General features: G+C 41.5%; 1 protein-coding gene across 1 annotated transcript in view; it reads left to right on the top strand.

The window, feature by feature from the left end:
• The window catches only part of gabrb2b (gamma-aminobutyric acid type A receptor subunit beta2b), a 57,373-nt gene that overhangs the window by 14,210 nt on the left and 23,998 nt on the right, over positions 1-19,165 (top strand). The window contains exon 4 of the mRNA XM_086227123.1: positions 11,885-12,105. Within this exon, the coding sequence (XP_086083249.1) occupies positions 11,885-12,105 (221 nt within the window). The remainder of the gene's footprint in view (positions 1-11,884; positions 12,106-19,165) is intronic.

The raw sequence follows: 19,165 nt of genomic DNA, 5'->3' as shown, positions 1-19,165 counted from the left end.
ACAATATCTCAATGTTGGTTCAATCACCTTTTTTTTTTTCCGCTATCTGGGACTGGACCTCCACTGGTTCCTGTATTGAATCTACGTTTTCCAGTCCGTCCACCTAGTCGGTCTACAGGGTTTCAGCAGCTATGGGTAAAGGGTAAAACGTTACCATTTATTTATTGAATTTAAGATAAAAAAAAAAATTCAACTTGAATTAATTAAAATGTGCGTCCTTTCTCTGAACGAAACCAGAAAACCTGAAAGCAGCTGATTGTCTCCACAGCCTTTCTGCCGAAGGTTTTAGGTAAGAGCTTCTTTTGTATCTCGTGTCTAATTTGATTCAGGGGAGTTGGGTAATTGAAGTCAATTACAAGTACTGCTATTGTCTGTGCTGCTATCCAAGGGAGTCTAATATAAGCACTTACGCTAAAGATGAAGTCTGAAATTGCTTCCAACTTTTTTTTATTATTGAGACTCTTTTTTTTTTTATTATCGTCAGCTTGGAGAGAGTATTCAAGAAAATGATAAAAAGAAAACCAGGACAGGAGTTTAGCCAGTTATGTAAATGTTTCTAAAGGCTATCAGACCCATTGCTAGAACTTCTCCCTCCAGGAAGAGAGCTGACACGCAGGGACGGTTGATCTATTGACGCATGAGCTTGTTTTCTCTACGTTGATGCACTGAGAGTAGAATACTGTATTTGTTTATTGTCTGGTGAACGGCAGGAGAGCCCTGGAGGAAGAATTCAGAGCGATGTACAAGCACTATAAAGCTCTAACCTTACACGTTGTAATATTTCAGATTCATAGACGCAATGATTCTGTGTCACTTGTGTTTCATGGAAATGCTCTTCCTGTTCTGCCTTGTTCTCAAGGCGGGGCAAACTTCAAACACCGACTTAAATATCGATTCCTCCCAAAGACAAATAACACTGTAAGTAATGTTAGGATTGCATCAATATGTGTTGACAAAGATGAAAACGGAATACTTTAAATATATATAATATGATGGAAAATCAGCTGAATCGTAATAATGATGAAATTCGTACAAGCACTGCTGGATACTTTCACGAGGTGAGCAAAAACTTGCTGCAGTGCAACTGTTTGAACAAGAAGAGGCATCAGCTTTACAGTCTGCGATCAGCCAGAATGCGGTGCAGCCTCCTCCAGAGGGATGCAGCAGTAAGAGGATAAGAGTTGAGACCTTTAGTTTAGTCTGGGCTCGCTGATTCTTTTAGGAAGAGCCGTTCAGTTACATATTCTCAAGCTTGAATGAAATTTCTCGGGGACATACTTTTAAGAAATAAAGACTTCTCTTTTTAATGCCGTGGTATCTTACTGATGAATGAGGGTTGGATATCTGCCTTAAGCTAGTCGGTGCATCGCTGTCTCTTTTGGCTCTTTAGTAAAGGTTTTACAGCAGATATTTTAGAAGGCATCTGGGAAGATGCACGTTCAAAGAGATGTATTTATCATTGTAAAACACACCCTCAGAATGCCGTGGGTCGTATACTTAGAGGTACAGGGTCAATAGATGAGGTGGACATGTTAAACTCAGTGAAATAAGTCCAAATCTTGATCTCACTCACTAGTTAAAGAGGTCAGTCAGGGTTAGACGAGGAGAGGAACAACGCCCTGGAAAATCAAATAACATTGTAAGGATTAGTGTTAACCATCATGTATGTGAAGGCTTGTGTGTGATGCAGTTTCATTTCCGAGTACTATGGGTATTAAGAATTCTTGATGCTCACATCAGATTATTATTATTATTATTATTATTATTGTTCATTGTTGCATGCATGAAATCAGATTACACTGCCTCACTCTTAAATATTTTATCAAACTGTTAACATGTAAGGTTTTAACTTTAAAAAAAAAAACAACCCGAGGCTCTTTTGACTATAAAAATGTGAAATTTTATCCTTGCTACACAAATACAAGTACAAGTTTTTTTTTAATGTAATGTTTTATACATTTTGTATCATCATCAGTTTACAGGGCAATATGCAAAATATGCAAAAGATGCAAATGAAACCTCAGTCATATGTCCTGGAAAATACACACACACTGAAGCTGACGCCCTCCCATCGATGCATCTTGTAGGTCAGTCCAAGTGAGGAGCTATCGCCTCCTCAAGGGTGCCCTTGTTCAAGGAGATACCACATGCTGCCCATCAAAATATCACATCTGGACTCACAACACGGACGTAGATACATAACTGGATTTGCAGTTCAGATATATGTTGATAATTAGTTTACTGTCCTCACTCAGGCTCTATAGATGCCATTGATCCTCCGATGTCTATATTGCATTATCTCATTGTTGACAGTGTGTACTTCCGTGTACTCTGTTTGAATACCAATCAGTTCTCCACAGTCCCCTGGATGTGTATAATGTATTAGGCTTGGGACTCCTCCAGTGGATCAGTGGTATTTGTGTGCTTCATGTGGGGGAGTCCGGCCAACATTTAGCATCTGAAAGGGAGAAATTTGGCCTTTTTGAGTACAACTGTGCATCTTGAACTCCTCAGCCACACATACATACATGTGTAGTGTGCATATCTATAGACACACGTGGAAGGGGGACAACTGTTCCACACCGTCATTCTCTATGACCAACTAACCTTATGTCTCATCTGAACGACAGCTGAGATTGAAACCTCTGTCAACCTCCCTCACATCTTCCAGTGGGACTTGAAAGCATTTAATAATAAAATAATCGGTGTCCTGCTCTGCGTTCTCCTCCGTTCCCTGCCTTCTCCTTCTCCGAATTGCCTCTCCACTCCAGGGACGCAAAAGGGCCTGCAGATGCTCCAATCGACTCTAATAAATTGTATGTTGTCAGTTAAGCTGCACAGCTGCCAACTGGCAAAACCGTAAACCTTTGCTTCGGGAGAGCACTGAAAAAAAAAAAAGTTCCTCTAAATTTGATTCACCTTCAGCAGGAAGCTCGCTTGAAAGCTGCGTCCAGGCCAAAGTAAATGATGAGAGAGCTGAGACTGAGGCTGAGGCTGAGGCTGGGAAAAGGGGATAAATATAAAGAGAGAGGTTACGGCATTTTGTCAGAGGCAGAGGAGCGGTGTGATTGAAAGGGAATTTAGACAAAGAACAAGTAAACAAAGAAGAGTCTGGGCTTTTATTGAAATTGGATTCAGACATGCCATAAACTAAGGAAATGGTCTTAAGGAGAGATAATTACAAAACGTGTACTGAGTTTTTAAGGTCTTTCTTAAGGTAATGCCCTTGTGGGAAACCAGTCTTGATCACGTCAAACACACAGAAATACCTGCCTTTACTTTGCCAAATGATGACATTTTTGGTATTATTCCAAATATACATTCACTTATTCAAGTATATTTTTGATAAATTAATCGATTTTTATGTTCATGCATTCATTTCTGAAAAAATAAAGTCAACACAAAGTGGTGTTTTTGAAAATCCAGCAATGTTTGCTCTTCATTTGGTATGAGGAGATAATGGTTGCTGTCATGGTGTTGGGGTGTAAAACAGGCCAAATAACCCAATCAATTTTGTGGTAGATCACCGATAGCGCCACCTAAATTCTGTTTTTTTCTACTGTTATACACCTCCAAGTGGCTCGACCAGGTCCACCCTCTAGTGGCTCCAGGTCACAGTCTCCAGGTCCATCTCAAATTCAAAAACACCAGAAATGCTTTAAGAACTCGGTGAGAGGTTACTGACTGAGACTTTTAGTTAAGCAGTGTTGCACCATGGCGAGATGGCCAATTTCATCAGCAGCACAGTTGCGAGACCATCCGCCCAGTACTGCAATTACTGGTCCTCTGCAGCAGCCGTGGGTTTGATTCCCTCCTATGGCCCTTCAGTGCATGCCACTCCATGTCTCCCCTATGTGACATATCATTTACTGCTGCTATCACAGCGATAAATTGCCCTCTCTCTCTCTCTCAAAAAAAAAAATCACCACACTGTGTGGTACATTCCGTCTTTGACAAATTAATTTGCCTGTGATGACTAGTGAACACATTAATATTAAAAATCCTCTATTTATGTCAAGCTGTCTTATTGACTGTGATATATTGGTTTTGTCAATAAAACTGTGTAAAAATCTCATCATTATTCATTGTGGAACCAATAGGCTGAATGAAAACCCTTCAGCGCCCCCTGTGTGCTTTTCTGTTGCAGATTTACTACACGCAGCGCACAAGCTGTTCCAGCTACGCAGCTGAATCATGCAGACTCTCGGTTATTCTGAGATCGGGGGGGGGGGGGGTCGTATATGTCACTCAGCTCTGTGCAGATCGGCATGTTTATTATTAGGCATCTTTGGAAATGCTGTGCCCTGTGCCAGGTTCCTCCTACCCTAACCTTGTCGCTGATGGCATCGGGACACTGTGAGACAGGAAATTGAAAGCCACTTGTTGTTGGAGAGCATTTTGGAGGAACTGAAGTAGGTGGATGATAGAGTGCAGTATGGACATATGGCTGAGTGGTGGTGGGATCACATTTCCTTTCCACTAGAGGTAATTCAGAGAGAGGAGGAGGGGGGAAAGTGAAACAGAGAGGATGTAGGCAGAGAGGGCTGTATATAGTCAGGGTGCTTTTGAATTCAGTGCAAGTCTTCAAGGTCAGAGCACTAAAGGAATAATTTAAAGCAACATATACCACTTTCAGGTTTACTAAATGGAGGCAGAGAAATAATCTAAATCATTCTACACACTTTACTGTTGGTATGGTTGATAAGGTGCTCTAAACATGCAAAATATACCATTTTTTAAAAATGATTCACTCCCCCGCTGTATGTTAGTGAGCTTTTAAGGGCCCTTTGGAATCCATCTCGCACCTTCAAGGGTGAACACCGCCAACACCTGTCATGTTCTCTAGACAGCTCCCCAGGCTTTGTCTCTTTAGCAGCAATGATCGAAACCATTCGTTCTGCCAATGTGTCCTCACTTCCCTTCTCCTCTGTACAGCATGCAAATAGATGCAACAGGAGCTCCTCTGAGACTGAAATGTATGAGGAAATATTGGAGAAAAGAGGGGGGGGTATAGGGACAAGTAGATGGAAGGAGCTTTTCTAAATGAATGAGGGGAAAATAGGACATGAGTTAGAAAAAGGAAAAAAAAGCGAAAGGAAGAGGGAAGCGATGGGGCAGATGAGGAGAGGGATAAAAGGGGGAGAAAGAATGCATCAGAGGGAGGTCATTGCTGGTGATGAAATCAGATACTGGAAGTGAAGAGCTGTGAGAATAAAAGCAATTTGCATCACTGCTCCACTGAGTTTTTCTACGCCTTTCATTTACCCCCCTCGAAAACACCCCCCATCCCTTCTAGCAAACCCACCAAACTGATCCACAACTCTCAAATAGAGAAGTGGCTTCAAGGGTAGAGGGAGAAGGATAACCTGCCTGCTATTACATTCTGATCTCCCTCTCTTTCTCTGTCTCTCTCTCTCTCTCTCTCTCTCTCTCGACACACATTCATGCCTCCTATCACCCTGCCTCATTACTCCCTAAATCTTCCTCCTTTTTTCAGTTTCTCTTACTTTCAATATACCTCATCCTTTATTGGTTTCCTTTAACATCCTTTTAAGAAAATCAACAGCACAGGTCATTGGTTCAAACGGCCAGTGCGTCCGTGTTTCGATCAACCAAAGAGGGCAAATGTCACCCTGCCCCTCGCTGATCTCCCATGGCACCCTGAATCAAGTCTAGTCACGAGTGCTTGCAGAAGAGTGACTTGAGGGTCTGCACCCATCTCCTTGAACAAAGTCACACAGGTTGTACCTCCTCGGCTGCTGTGTTCCTCCGGGGAGGAACACATATACCAATATACACAAGGAAATCTCAGTCCGGTTGGCTCTCACATACGATTCCTCCAGAGGTGGAGCAGGCTACCAAATGCAGCGGGACCCTCCTGCTTTACTATCCTCCCATACCCAACACACACCTCTTTATCCGATCTGTCTTTGCACTTGGTCTTGTTGGGTGTATTTGATTCAAGCGGATACTCAAAGGTCTCCTGCTGTTCTAAAACTTGAATGTTGTTAGTCACTCTGGATAAAAGCGTTTGCAAAAGGAGTAAAAGTAAAAACATGAATCTAAGAATGAACTCAGGCAATCGCAAAATTGGACAGATTGATTTTCAAACATTGACGCAAAGTTGAATCTTTTTTCTTTTTGATCTTTTTCCCCCAGTCAGTAGGACTTTATAAGCATACCAGCTGGATGTCATTCCTGCATCACAGTCGTGGTTCAACAACATCCCAAGATGGGCTGCAGTGACTGTAGTTGAAATACAAGCAGGATGTTCACATCAGGGGGCAGGTTTGGGTGGTGCTTGGATCCACCTCACTGTGGGAGAAAGGTGTCAGTCCTCTTAAGAAGTCTGTTTGACAAGTGGAGCCTAACCAACGATGTTTTCTTGTACCCGACCCTAACCAGAACTTAACTGTACTGACACGTCATAAAAATGTCACCGTCTAACAGTGAAGGGAATTCAGCCGATTTACACACAATTAACCGGCTGATTTTTACACAAGCTGCAGTGAGACGGACTGGAATTCAAGTCAGTCTCCCTCTCCTTTTTTTTGTTTTTTTAATCGTCTGTTTTTGTCACTACAGAGCGATATTTTTTTTTTAATTGTCTGTTTTTGTCACCACAGAGTGATTCATGGCAACATTGCTACGGCAGAGGCTTTGACCAAGTGCTTTTTTTTTTAACCTGCTAGGCAAGTGGGAAATAACATTTAACAGTTCTAAATAAAATAACACTACAAAACACAGCAAAACAACTCTTTTATTAGCTATGCATGCTGTTTTCTGTCTAAGAGCAGCCATGTGGTGTGTGGGTGGGGAGTAGGCAACAGAGCAACTTGAGGACAAGCAGGGTAGATGAGGTCATAGTCAGCAGCTGGGGAGAGTTTTATGTCTTTTTGTTTTGTTCTGATTTACAATTCTGGTTTTGTGTGTGTGTGTGTGTGTGTGTTTTATTCATTAGTCCCGAGCTTTACTGATGGATTTGGAAAAGTTTCAATAATTCTTAAAAAAATGATGCCGCCCAAAGAGGTTGGTGTGTTCAAGGTCACTTTGTGGCACAGACGAGCTAAGGGAGTGCCTTTAATTCACATTACTGCAGTATACAGCATGTGACTCGAGATGTAGTCAAGACACTCCTTCTCACAAAAAAAAAAAAAAAATGATTTGGCCTTAAGGAGAAACCCCGACAGTCAAATCCCATCATTTTCAGACTGTTCTGTCTGTGGAATGACATGCCAATATGAGACTCTGCACAAATTTGTCTGGAACCTTTGGCTCTTTCTTAGAAATCTGCCCACACAGTGAGTGGCTGTAAAATATGCCATTTTGATGATGACACACAAACATTTCAAAACTACTTCTGAAATTCATTTGCATGGAGATACAGAGTGATTATGCAACGACTCTGGCTGGGAGGAGAGGTGTAATCGACCTGCCGACGTTGTAACAATGTGGGTGGCATCTCAAGCAGCTACCGGGTCATGTTTATTGAGTGGTCAAATCAACCTCATACATTGTTATAATCAAATATTTTACAAAGACGAAAGTGCGTTTGTCGGACTGTGAGGATACACACAGTGAATTTTTGTGAAACTGAATGTAAACAGAAACGAATATGAGCCAAATACTTAGTTGTTCTGAAAGCTTCCCTCACCCAAAGTGCATTACTCAGAAAAAAAGTAACATTATTCAAATTCTGATTTCAGGGTACGTTTTTGAACTAGGCTACTAGGGGGAGACGTTTGAAGCCTTCGTCTGCCATTTAAGTCACAAGACTCATCTGAGACACGTTAGGAGGGACCAGATAATCAAAAAGAGCGGGGAAAATGTAACAGTGATTGGAAGTAAACTCACATGAGGGCCGAACTCTCAAATTAAAACAGGACACCAGAAAATCCCATCACAGGGACATGGTCGTGGTAGTTAATGAGGTCACCGGTGTTTCCGTGCTTAAGTAGGATATCTCAAAACCTGAAACTGATGAAATGCGGTGGAACTATGGCAAGGAACAATATATACTATCAGTATTTTTCTGGAAATGTCCTGGAGGGTTTTGAATGAGAAAGTTGCATTTTTGTGTGTTTAAAAGCACTAAGATTTGTATTTGTCACATTTATTAAAAGCCACTTCGAACGAAAGCGCATAGAAATGAAAGAGAAAGTGTCTAGTATTAAACACCATGCTTGTCAGGATAGTTATTGATTAAATTTTTTGGTTGATTCAATTCTCAGAAGTGTGAACCAAATTGAAATGGTAATTTCAGTTATATAAACTCTACTTTTCAGATAATTTAGGAGACAAAATAATAGAAGCAGATGTGCACAAAATCGATACAAAGTGTGAATTGACTCACTAATGCTGAATATAATTTCTGCTTCACAAAATCAGTAAGAAGTGTATTTAACAATAACACATCATAAAAATCAGGACAATACAGTTGGAAGCAAGCTGTGGAATGGGGAATTAGTGATTATTTATAACAGATTCTCACATTCTGTAGTAGCTTCAAGTGTGAGAATACAATGATCACTTTGTATTGTCCTTTCCTTGGCAGCTTGGCAGCGCAGCATATTCTGCACTCATAAATTAACATTGTTCTCCCTGCATTGCTCTCTGTCTTCATTCCTTTCTCTTTCCATCTCTCTCCCACTCTCTTTCGCTACCCAACACAGTTTATGTAGTGATGCTCATTATGACTGTTATTATGACAGCCTCCCTTGCACTTACATGCACACAGCCACTGCAGTTATTCTGGTAATTTACAATCTCCTCCTCACAGAGAGGAGGAGGGGGGGCACACACTATAGCTGTCTTTGAGGAAAGTTTTATGATCAGAGGAAACTAGCCACAGTGACACCTCCACAGGGCCTGTCCCACAAAGCAAACCACAACTTCCTCAAGACAATGGCTCTGAAATAATAGCTTCACGAGGATGACACAGGCAACATTAACTCAGCTTAATAACTGTGCTTCACGTCACACAACACCCTCCTTACCCCTCCACGAATGCCAGTCTGTCACGTCTAATTGAGATGAGGTCATATTTAAAAAGAGGACTCTGGTAAGGAGAACTGTGCATATGCTAGTATGGCTGAGGGCTTTTACAAATGAGTCCTACAACTGCAGATGATGTAATACTGAAGATGACGACTCTTGTTTTCCAATCCGTTATCTTGCAAATGGTTTAGTGATACTGAGACAGCAGGTGTAGCTCAAAGCTTAGGCTGCGCCGTAATTTGTACAGATAATTTGTGCAAATTTGCATTTGCAGCCATCATTCTGGCCAAAAAGCTGGGTGTTTTTAGCAAGATGTTGCAACATTTGTCATTGTGGCTACAAAACCGGGTGTTTTTTTGTTTTGCTTTTTTTTCTGTGAGACATCTGAACATTTGCATGACCTTTCCGTAACCAACAGTTATTTTGGGCCTAAATCTAAGCAGACCTCACTGAAGTAATCTTTAACTTGAGGTTTGCAGCCGCACAGATTACTCAGTTAGAGGAAGTTCATAGGACCATGCATGAAGAATTGTGCATGACATTTTGTAAGATGTATTTTTTTTCTGAATATATGTTGCCATTGCGACATTGTTTTTCCACATTTGTGTAACAGCCATATTGTTCAGATATGTAGTGCACATCATCCTGAACTGCAGCTTCCAAGAATTAGATGAGACAGATTGTGAATGTCGGTTTCAATGCCCACACAACTAACAAGGCAGGGAGAGAAAAATGTGTGTGTGCACGTGCGTGTGTGTGTGTGTGTGTGTGTATACGCCTACAAGAAAGTGAATTCAAGAAGCCTCCCTGATGTTTAACCCTTCTGTTTGATTGTCTGTATTAATGAGTGCAGAGTACGACTGCATGGCAAAAAGCATCTCTTCAGCCACACGTGCTGTGGTACACTGCATGCCAGAAAGAGCGGAGTGTGAGCGGTTACATAACCATCAACCAGGGATGGAAGTGTTGCAAAGGCTGCACGTGCAGCCCCAGAATAAGTTGATGCAAGTGAAAAAACACCCAATATTAGACCTCTATTCTTTTTCTAAATAAGAGAGGAAATATCGAGTTATCAAAGATAGAGGATACATTCTTCTATTCCTATCAGTTCATGCGGGCACCGACTGCCTCATTTTATGGCAGCCTGTAACACACCCCAAACTTTTTCATCTTGGATTCACTCTTTTTTTTTTTTTTTTCATTTCATGTTTAATCATTGTGCCAAATGCTGTAGAATCGCCAATATAACCAAAAATGCTGTTGAAAAACTTAACTTTCAAAGGTGTGGTTGTCAGCACCCAAACAAACAACAACATGACAAAACCCATTTAGGTCAAAGACGAGCTTTATTGCCACGATGCTCCTGTTCGACTCCTCCAGGCAATATCTAAGACTTCAGTCCCCAAGGTGCTGTGCGATGTCAGATTTTTATCCGACAGGCATGTTCAAAAATGCATGTTCAGCCTCTTTGCCGGCTGGTGAATGTGCCAGTCATGACAAAAAGTTCCTTGAGACAGCAAGTTTATTAACTTATATTTTTCATGAATGATAGGCTCCTTCCTTCAGTGAGCTACGTGAGCTTTGGCTGTTCTGTCGCGTCCTAGATTTGAGGGAACTTCACGAGAGTGAAAAAAAAAGCAAAGATTAAGTTAAAAAAAAACTGCTGAGTTTTCAAATTTTGTGGAATTTTGCGTGTACACAGTATCGGCAGGATGTATCATCTCGTTTCGTTTTAGTTACTCGTGAAATTCACTTATTTCATCATGACTCACTTTGAAAGCTCATTTAGTTCAATTAATTGGAGCCTGCACTGTTTACATCCACATGTGCCTTTAGAAATCAATATAAAAGGACTTTCTCAGTGTTATGGAGCCCTAGAGAGGACATGAAAAGGTGAGAGAATACATGGTCAAAATAAATTGTATTTTTTGGGGGGGGGGGGGATCCTGCAAAAGTTTTCCTCTAAGTACGTGTACTTGACATGTCCCTGATTACAGGAGACGTATAGAGGAACGTGGGAGGACCATATCTTCTTTAGGGGGCTTCTGGGAGGAAGAAATACAAAAGAATACGTGAATGTGTTGTGTAAACGCAAATGTTGTGAGCCTGTTTCACAATCGAGTCTTCATCCAAAGAGGAAGAGTTTTATTGAGGTTGCTGTTGCCATTTCTCGGGGACACTTGAAAATATCACACACCTCCCTTTATTCCTGGTTCTCAGAGTAGCTACTTCATCTCCAAATGAAAAAAAAAGAGTTACTCAAGCACACTGGCATTCTTGCTTCTTCACTTTATGTGGGTTTTTCACAACGTTTCAGGCAACAGACCTTTTATTGTCTGGAACACGACATGCATATGCTCTAAAGCAGCCAGACCTTAACTGTATTTACACTTCAGTAAACACTAAATTCAATTCGAGGGAGTTGTTATCTGTTAAAAACAATAAAAGATGAAAATAAAAGAAAGTGCTCTCAACTGAAAAAGAAAATGATGGCACCTAATTTTAACACATCTAGTGATACAATTTTGTGGTTATTGCACTGTATGAACAGGAGGACTTTCCCATTTCTTTGTACTCAGAGTTGTTTTGGTGTCTACTTCGACTGTTACGTTTGCTTTTTTTAAGTGAGCCTCATCCAATATTTAAACATAGTCTGCTCTAATCTGAGAGTTTGCGGTAGGAAAGTAGTACAGAGCCGCTGTGTCAAATGGATGCTTTTTAACTCTCTCTCTCTCTCCCTTTCCCCCCCGCCTTTTCTTTGTGTCTCTCCTCCATTTTATCTGTCTCTCTTCCTCCCTCTCCTGGCCACTTTCCTCCCCTCCCCTCTGTTTTTTTCCTCACTCTGCCCCACTCTGTCCTCCTTTGCTCCCTCTCAATGCACTTACAGGACTACACGTTGACGATGTACTTCCAACAGGCCTGGCGAGACAAGCGTCTGTCTTATTCTGAGATTCCCCTCAACCTGACCTTAGATAACCGGGTGGCTGATCAGCTCTGGGTCCCTGACACCTACTTCCTCAATGACAAGAAATCATTTGTCCACGGGGTTACAGTGAAAAACAGAATGATTCGACTGCACCCGGACGGTACCGTATTGTACGGTTTGAGGTGAGATTATTATCTCTTTAAACACTTTCTTTCCTTTTTCTGCTGGGTCCCCACACACACATTCTCACACACAGAAGTACCAACTAATAATAGACTATCAAAATGGTGGTAATTTCCACTTCACAATGTTCTAAAACACCTCATCTTTTGTCAGTGCACCCTCTCTTTTTAATCTCCCAGTTTTAACATAACAATGAGTCTGTAATTAGTTTATTAGAGCTCCATGAAGAAAGCCATTTATGTAAGGTGCAATATTGCCCCCAAGCGAACCTTATAGTGTTGATGAAGTGATGATGCAGTGACCTACTTGTGTCCCCGCTGACAGGACGTGCACATCACCAACTAAATGCGCCTCTCACATGTGACTCTTTTGCGTGCATAAACAGACTTTACCTCTCTCCCTCCTCTTCTGACTAGCAAACGAGGACATATTTGTGTTGCATCTTGGGTTGCTGAATGAGCGACCACACACACACACACACACAACACACACACACACACACACACACACACACACACACAAGGGAGAAGTGCTCTGCTAACCTCAATTTGCAGGCTACATTGCTAATTAGCTTGTCAGCATCTGCCCATTAAACGGTGTAAAAAAAAAAATAATCAGACAAACTACTTTTACGCATCATGCGGCTTCAGGTTTGATCTTTTCATTGCAAACATTACTTTTCAGGGACGCCGCTTTATTCAGAGGGTTTGCCCCAAGCTGACACTTGCATATTTGATGTTTTAATATGACATGTCCCACATATCTTCCGAAAGCCCTAATGTGCCATATAAATTGATTGACTTATTCCACTGGGTTCCAACCTCTCATAGTTAACATGATGACAGTGCACTTCTCAAACCTCACTGATATCTCATCTGTTAATTTCCCAAATAGGTCTCCAATGCCCAAACTCTATAAAAACTTATTGAAACCGATAACCTCTTATTGGCTATTATGGCAGCACATTGCCACTTCTGATGGAGAGTGAAATTAAATAGTAAGATAGATAGAGAGAGAGAGAGAGAGAGAGAGAGAGAGAGAGAGAGAGAGATGGCAAGAAAAAATGAGAGACAAGTATTAATGAGAATATTGGGAAAAAAAAAACAATTAGTCACCCTCTGTCCACCGTTCTGTGTGCTTTTCTCCCATCAAGATACCTTCACTGTACTGTATAAATACAGCACGTTACTAAGTGTGTTGGAGAGACTTCCTTGGGGATTTAGTTGATTGGAAACCTATATTTCGTTACAAAACACGATGATTAGATATATCATATCTGCCTTGAGAGTGAATTTGCTCATCAACCAGGACTTGAAATGTGCATGAAAGCCTACAAAATAAAGCTGGAGAGGCACCAGCAGCGTGCAAGGGTCAGATTATACCGAAATAGAACACAAAATAGCACAAGTTATCCCTGTGTCATGTCATTTGGGTTAAAACGGATAACCTACAGTATCAAACCCATCGTTGAATTCAATACGCAAATGAAAAAAGCATAATCACTAGCAATGGGAGTTATCAGCTATTTCCCATGGACAGCAGAACTTGTGACAAAAGTCAGGGCAAAAGCAAATATTACTTTGGATGAAGTGGGATTAGACTGAAACTGGGAGAAGAAATCCGTCACCCCTGACACTCAATATCATGTAAGTAGGATGACCAGATTTGACAAATCCTGAAATGGGTCATGGGATCTTGTGCATGTCAGTGAGTGCACACGTACCCAGGCAGCACATGCAGATACAGCATATTACTGTCCCCTAAAAGCCTTTATACAGTTGTTTAATTTATTATGCCAATGAATTATATTAGACCACATGAAAATTTAATGATCCATATAATGAAAATTGGGCATTTGCATAAGGCAGCAGTAAAACTGAAGAAAATCTGATAGGAACATTAATAAGTGTTACATTAATTATAATAATTCCTATACTCCTGGATAGTATAGATGAATACTATGAATACCAATATTTGACATTATTAATACAAATTCTTCTGTGTTTGCGCATGAAGCCGGTAGCCGATTAGCTTAGAGTTGATGTTTTGGGATTTTTTTTTTTTTGTGTGCTTTTTTTCTAAAGACAAAATGTGCAAAATGGGGAATAGCAACCACTTTTTTGAAACTCCTTTACCTCTGACATAGTGAATCTTTAACTCACATGACATACCGGCCGCTTCTGCTGCCAGTGTCTTCCTGAATATTCCGAAAACTTTGTCTTCATTCCTGGATATCAAGGCTGATACCAGAGGTCACCAAAGAACGATGACAAATGACAAGCTCCTGAGATTGCAGCTTCTTATTCTCTTTCTTACAACCTTGCATGGTGTTGCCTTAACCACCCTCTTCTGATGAAAATACACATTTTGTGACCTAGTTTATTCACCCCAAACCATTCAAGCATCTTACATTGACACAAAGGAGAAAGTGAAGGTATCGCTCCATTGCAACGTTCTCTGCCATTTCAGACTGTAAAGAGCTGAGTAGACAACAGGGCAATTATGCAGTAACTTTTCAAAGAACTTAATGACGACACTGTAGATGCAAAACTTTCTTCTTGGACATCTTGTCTGTTGTTCTGGAGAAGTTATCTTATACTGTTTTCATTGACATGTTGAGCCTAAAATATGGCAGTGCTGTTGGCCAAAAAGCCCCAGCTTTTCCTCTCTTTTGCTCTTTGTTACAACAAAGGTAGAAAACTTGTCCATTTACCGTTTGTCAGTGACATGAGACATTGTGATTTGAATGACACTCTTCTCCTTGCTGTGTCATGTTACCAGGCAACCACCAGATGTTGGGCAAAGATACTGGGTTAATCAATAAAATGTTTCTCATCCAGAAACTCAGTGTGAGTAAGCCAAATAGAAAAGCAATGCGTCAACAAATGGCAGGCTAAGTTATCTGCAAACCAAACAATGATATAATAGAGAAGAGAAAAACAACATCATTGGTTGCAACAAAACAAATGTCTGTTCAGATTTAATCAACAAAACTCACACGGAGTCGTTGGATATGTGATGCTCGGATATCTTTCTTTTGTTTAACCAATATCACGTTTGATACCTGAGTGGTTATTAATGTAACCGTGGTGACGGATGTCCGCAAACCCAAAAAAATCATTCCCTCAACGATCTACAATTTTGTGGGAGCCACTGACATTGCCATTGAACAGCACATTCATATCAGGGATTCATTAAGGTAGATAAATGGCAAATAGCACCTTGCCTTTCTGTGGGCTGATAAAAATTCATATTCCTTCATCTGACAAGCAGGACTTGTTCCAGTCCCACATTGATCTTTCAAACAAAACCACAATCAGCTGGGTAGTCTTTCACTTGAGGGAAAATAGCAGGTATTGACTTCTGAAAGTATAAAAGCAAATGATAAACAATAGTTATTTGCCTCTCTGTATTTCTCAGGCAGGTTGGGCCTGAGAGGAACATCTAAAGGAACGTCTTGCTGTTTTCCTCCTCAGCAGAATTATTTGCTCCGAGACAGGCCTGGATAGTCTTTGTTACACTGATGTGAGGACGCAGGGGAGACTGCAGAAATGTGCGCTATTAGATGTAGATTGTCAATGCAAGGTTGAATAAACATTGACAGTAAATAGCTAATGCAGCAATATCATGCCCCCTTTAGAAATAAAAGCTACATTAATACCCAGACCACACCCATCCTCTTTTGCTCCAGTGGTTAACCCACAACCACTGATACCCCTGTGGTGAGTGTGCAAGACTAACACCCTAAAAAAATGAAAGAAACAGATTTGCTTTTCAATCAGCTTCATTATTGGGGGAAAATATACACAATCGCTTTCCATGACTGCCAGTGCTTGATTCAGCTGCAAGTCCTCTGCTGTGTTTGTGGGTTTTGATTTTAGCCTGCGGTCATTTGATGCATATCAAACCCCCCACCCCCACCCCCATTGTCTAAGCTGTTTTCTGTCCTCAGTTCAGCTCTCCCAAGTCTTAATTAAATGTTATTTCTTATATAATGCAAGATATAAAGTCCACCTGTTGAAAACGATGCAGAAATATCCGGACAATCAGGACATGATGACTCAGGGCCCGCTCACACTTTAGCCAGTTGCCTTAAAGATACCATTGTAAAGCACTTTTGTCCTTCCTCGCTATTCTTCTACAGATATGATGGGCTTACTTTGCTCTGTGTCTCTCCTGGCCTGAGCACACATGCACCCTCACTGCAGTTGAAGGATAGAAGTTTGCATTCCTGGAGCTTTGCTGTCAGTAAAAGCTAGCATAGGCTAACATTACCCAGTGATTAATGGGATCTCTGGTCTTCTGTATTGTAAGAGGGAGAGGGAGAATGGCATTCTGAAACTGTTGGTTTGCTACTCGCAGATTATTTTCTCGACCACTGGAATGTATCCATTACGTCCACTGAGCTGCCAGATTATGTCATGTCTGTGTTCCCTGCCCGTGCGACTATCTCATGCTGAAGCCGGTTTGTTCCAACCGTGCCAGGGCCAAGAAAGTGTATCACACCAGGGTGTGTTACAGAGTGATCACACAAGTCAAATGAGCTGGACTTTGGGGGGCAAACATGCTTTGGCACAGCATGGATCACCCTCAGTGAGAAGGTCCTTATTTAGGAGGAGATTCAGAGCTGTAACTAATTGATTTCCATTCCAAAATATCTCTCTCACCAGTACTGCAAAGCATGGAAACAACATTGTACTTTTTGAGCAATTCAACCAAGAAAAGGGAAGTGAATTTAAATACAAATATGTGGGACTCTTAAGGATAAAGAAACTTGTCTTTCACAGATGCAATCACAAACCAAAGGACTCTTTTTAATCTTGATTTGGTCAACTTATGGATCCTGAATGTGTGACTGTGCATCTACTTGGCTGGAATCTCGCTGACGGCTGGAAACCTTTAAGGATACTTGGCCCTGATTTGACCTCACGAGTTTCCTCCATCTCCAGTCTTTGTGCACATGCAGTCTGGGTAAATATGGAGGGCCACTGCAGGTGATGAAACATATGGAGCTCGGTTGGTGTGGTTGGCAATGTCCTCAGGCAGTTACCAAGCAACCAAGGACCGTAATAAGACTGAGCGAGAAATGCTGCTGCACATCATTTAATGGACGAGACAAGAGAGAAAGTAAGTGGGGGTAAATGGAGAGTGAGACAGCTACACAGTCAGGCACTTGCAAACACACACATTCACAGAGTGACAGCAACATAACAAGCATGCACAGCAGCATACATGAACACAAATAACCCCACACAAACGTGTATAACCTTTACCTTTCCCACCTAGTCTTGTCAAAGACTCTGCTAGAGGCGTTTGCTCTCGGTTCTACACCGCTGACTCCATCTTGACACAGAGATCAGAAAGTTGCCAGAAAGTAACCGGCAATTTACTCCTTGGTTAAACACTTGGAAGCCACAGAGGCTCATCGCCAGCGGCAAATCCTTCAGAAAGAAATAAATGCTGACAAAGACAGGGGACACGAGAGAAAGAAAAGGAGCATCCATCTAACCCTCTTAGGCTCAAACAACATTCCTGTCTCGCTCTGGAAGGTGGAAACCCCTGAAGTGTGTAATATGAAACAGCATGCTAGAAATCTTTCCTTTGAACGTATTTATTGATAGAAAATGCTTCGTCATGAAGGTCTCCTGTCTGTTTCACCTGCAGTCATCTGGCCTCCAAAATTCTCTTTTCTTCAAATTTTTTCACTCCTGTTACCAAAGGTAAACAAGAAAGTATTGTCAAAGATTAGTTAGCGTTGATTAAGGTTTAGTTAAAGACATAACAGTTGTGGTGATACTACACTCAGAATTTGTCTTTAAAAGTGTGAAGTCCATGATGGGGATGAGGGGAGATGGATGGATCAAACAATCAGGATTCTGCAGGAGAAGACGGGCATTTGATTCCCATTTGAAGTTTCTCATTTGAAACAATTTGACTGCTTTAAAACGAGAGCAGAGCAGCACGGTGGTGCAGTGGTCAGCACTGTCGCCTCACAGCAAGAGGGGTCCCAGCTCAGGCATGGGATCTTTCTGTGTGGAGTCTGCATGTTCTCCCTGTTCCTGTGTGGGTTCTCTCTGGTACTCCAGCTTCCTCCCACAGTCCAAAGACATCAAGAGGGGACGAGGCTGATTGATACTCTAAATTGACCGTAGGTGTGACTGTGAGTGTGAATGGTTGTCTGTCTGTATGTGTTGGCCCTGCAATGGCCCAGGGTGAACCCCACCTGTTGCCCAAAGGCTGCTGGGATAGGCTCCAGCCCCCCCGCAACGCTTAACAGGTTCAGTGGAAGGAAATGAATGGATGGATGGAAAACGGGAGCAACAAACAAAGGCAACCAAATGGAAAAGACAATCATACTACATCCAAACATACATGCATCACACAGAGCAGCAAAGGTCAGAACCAAATGAGAATCTTTGCTAGTTTGATTATAATTTGCAGATTCAAAGTAGTGTACTCTTAAAAAAAAGGCTTTCAAGCACAGTAAACAGAGAAATCAGATTTTCCCTGGAATTTCATGTGCTGACCTTCACATAATTGAGTAGCCAACATGGACTGTTTTGAAGGGGTAGGTGGGTCCCACCTGTTCACCATATGGTGCCTGTGGCGATATGGACGCTTTCATGGACACAGATGATTATAGCACTAGTCTGTAAGGATCTTGAACAAATATTAGAAAACTGACCAGAAACAATTTCTGAAAGTTTTGATCATTTCAAATTTCAATACTGTTTTTTTGCTGGGCTAAATGCAAACGAAAAAATTGAAAATGCCTTGGATTCTCAAGATGCAAAGTTTATAAGATGTAACAAAGATCGGTAGCTTTTGGTCTGAATAATGGAAGAGTGAGACAGTGACGAGCAGGACAGAGAGAGAGAGACACACACAGGGTGATTATCTGGGCAGTGTAACGCAGAGGATTGGACTCAAGATGAGCTGCTCCTCTGGCACAAATGTATCTATGTTGTCAGGTGTGCCTAGACGATTACCCACCATGCTGTGCTGCTCTGTTGCAACTCCCTCAGTGGGAGTCAAGCTCTCACAGAAGACCAAAGCCAG

This window comes from Aulostomus chinensis, chromosome 15, assembly GCF_037954235.1.
Source record: "Aulostomus chinensis isolate RoL2024-O1b breed Wild chromosome 15, RoL_Achi_v1.0, whole genome shotgun sequence".
Classification (NCBI taxonomy): Eukaryota; Metazoa; Chordata; class Actinopteri; order Syngnathiformes; family Aulostomidae; genus Aulostomus; species Aulostomus chinensis.
This window is presented reverse-complemented; position numbering and strand designations above follow the sequence as displayed.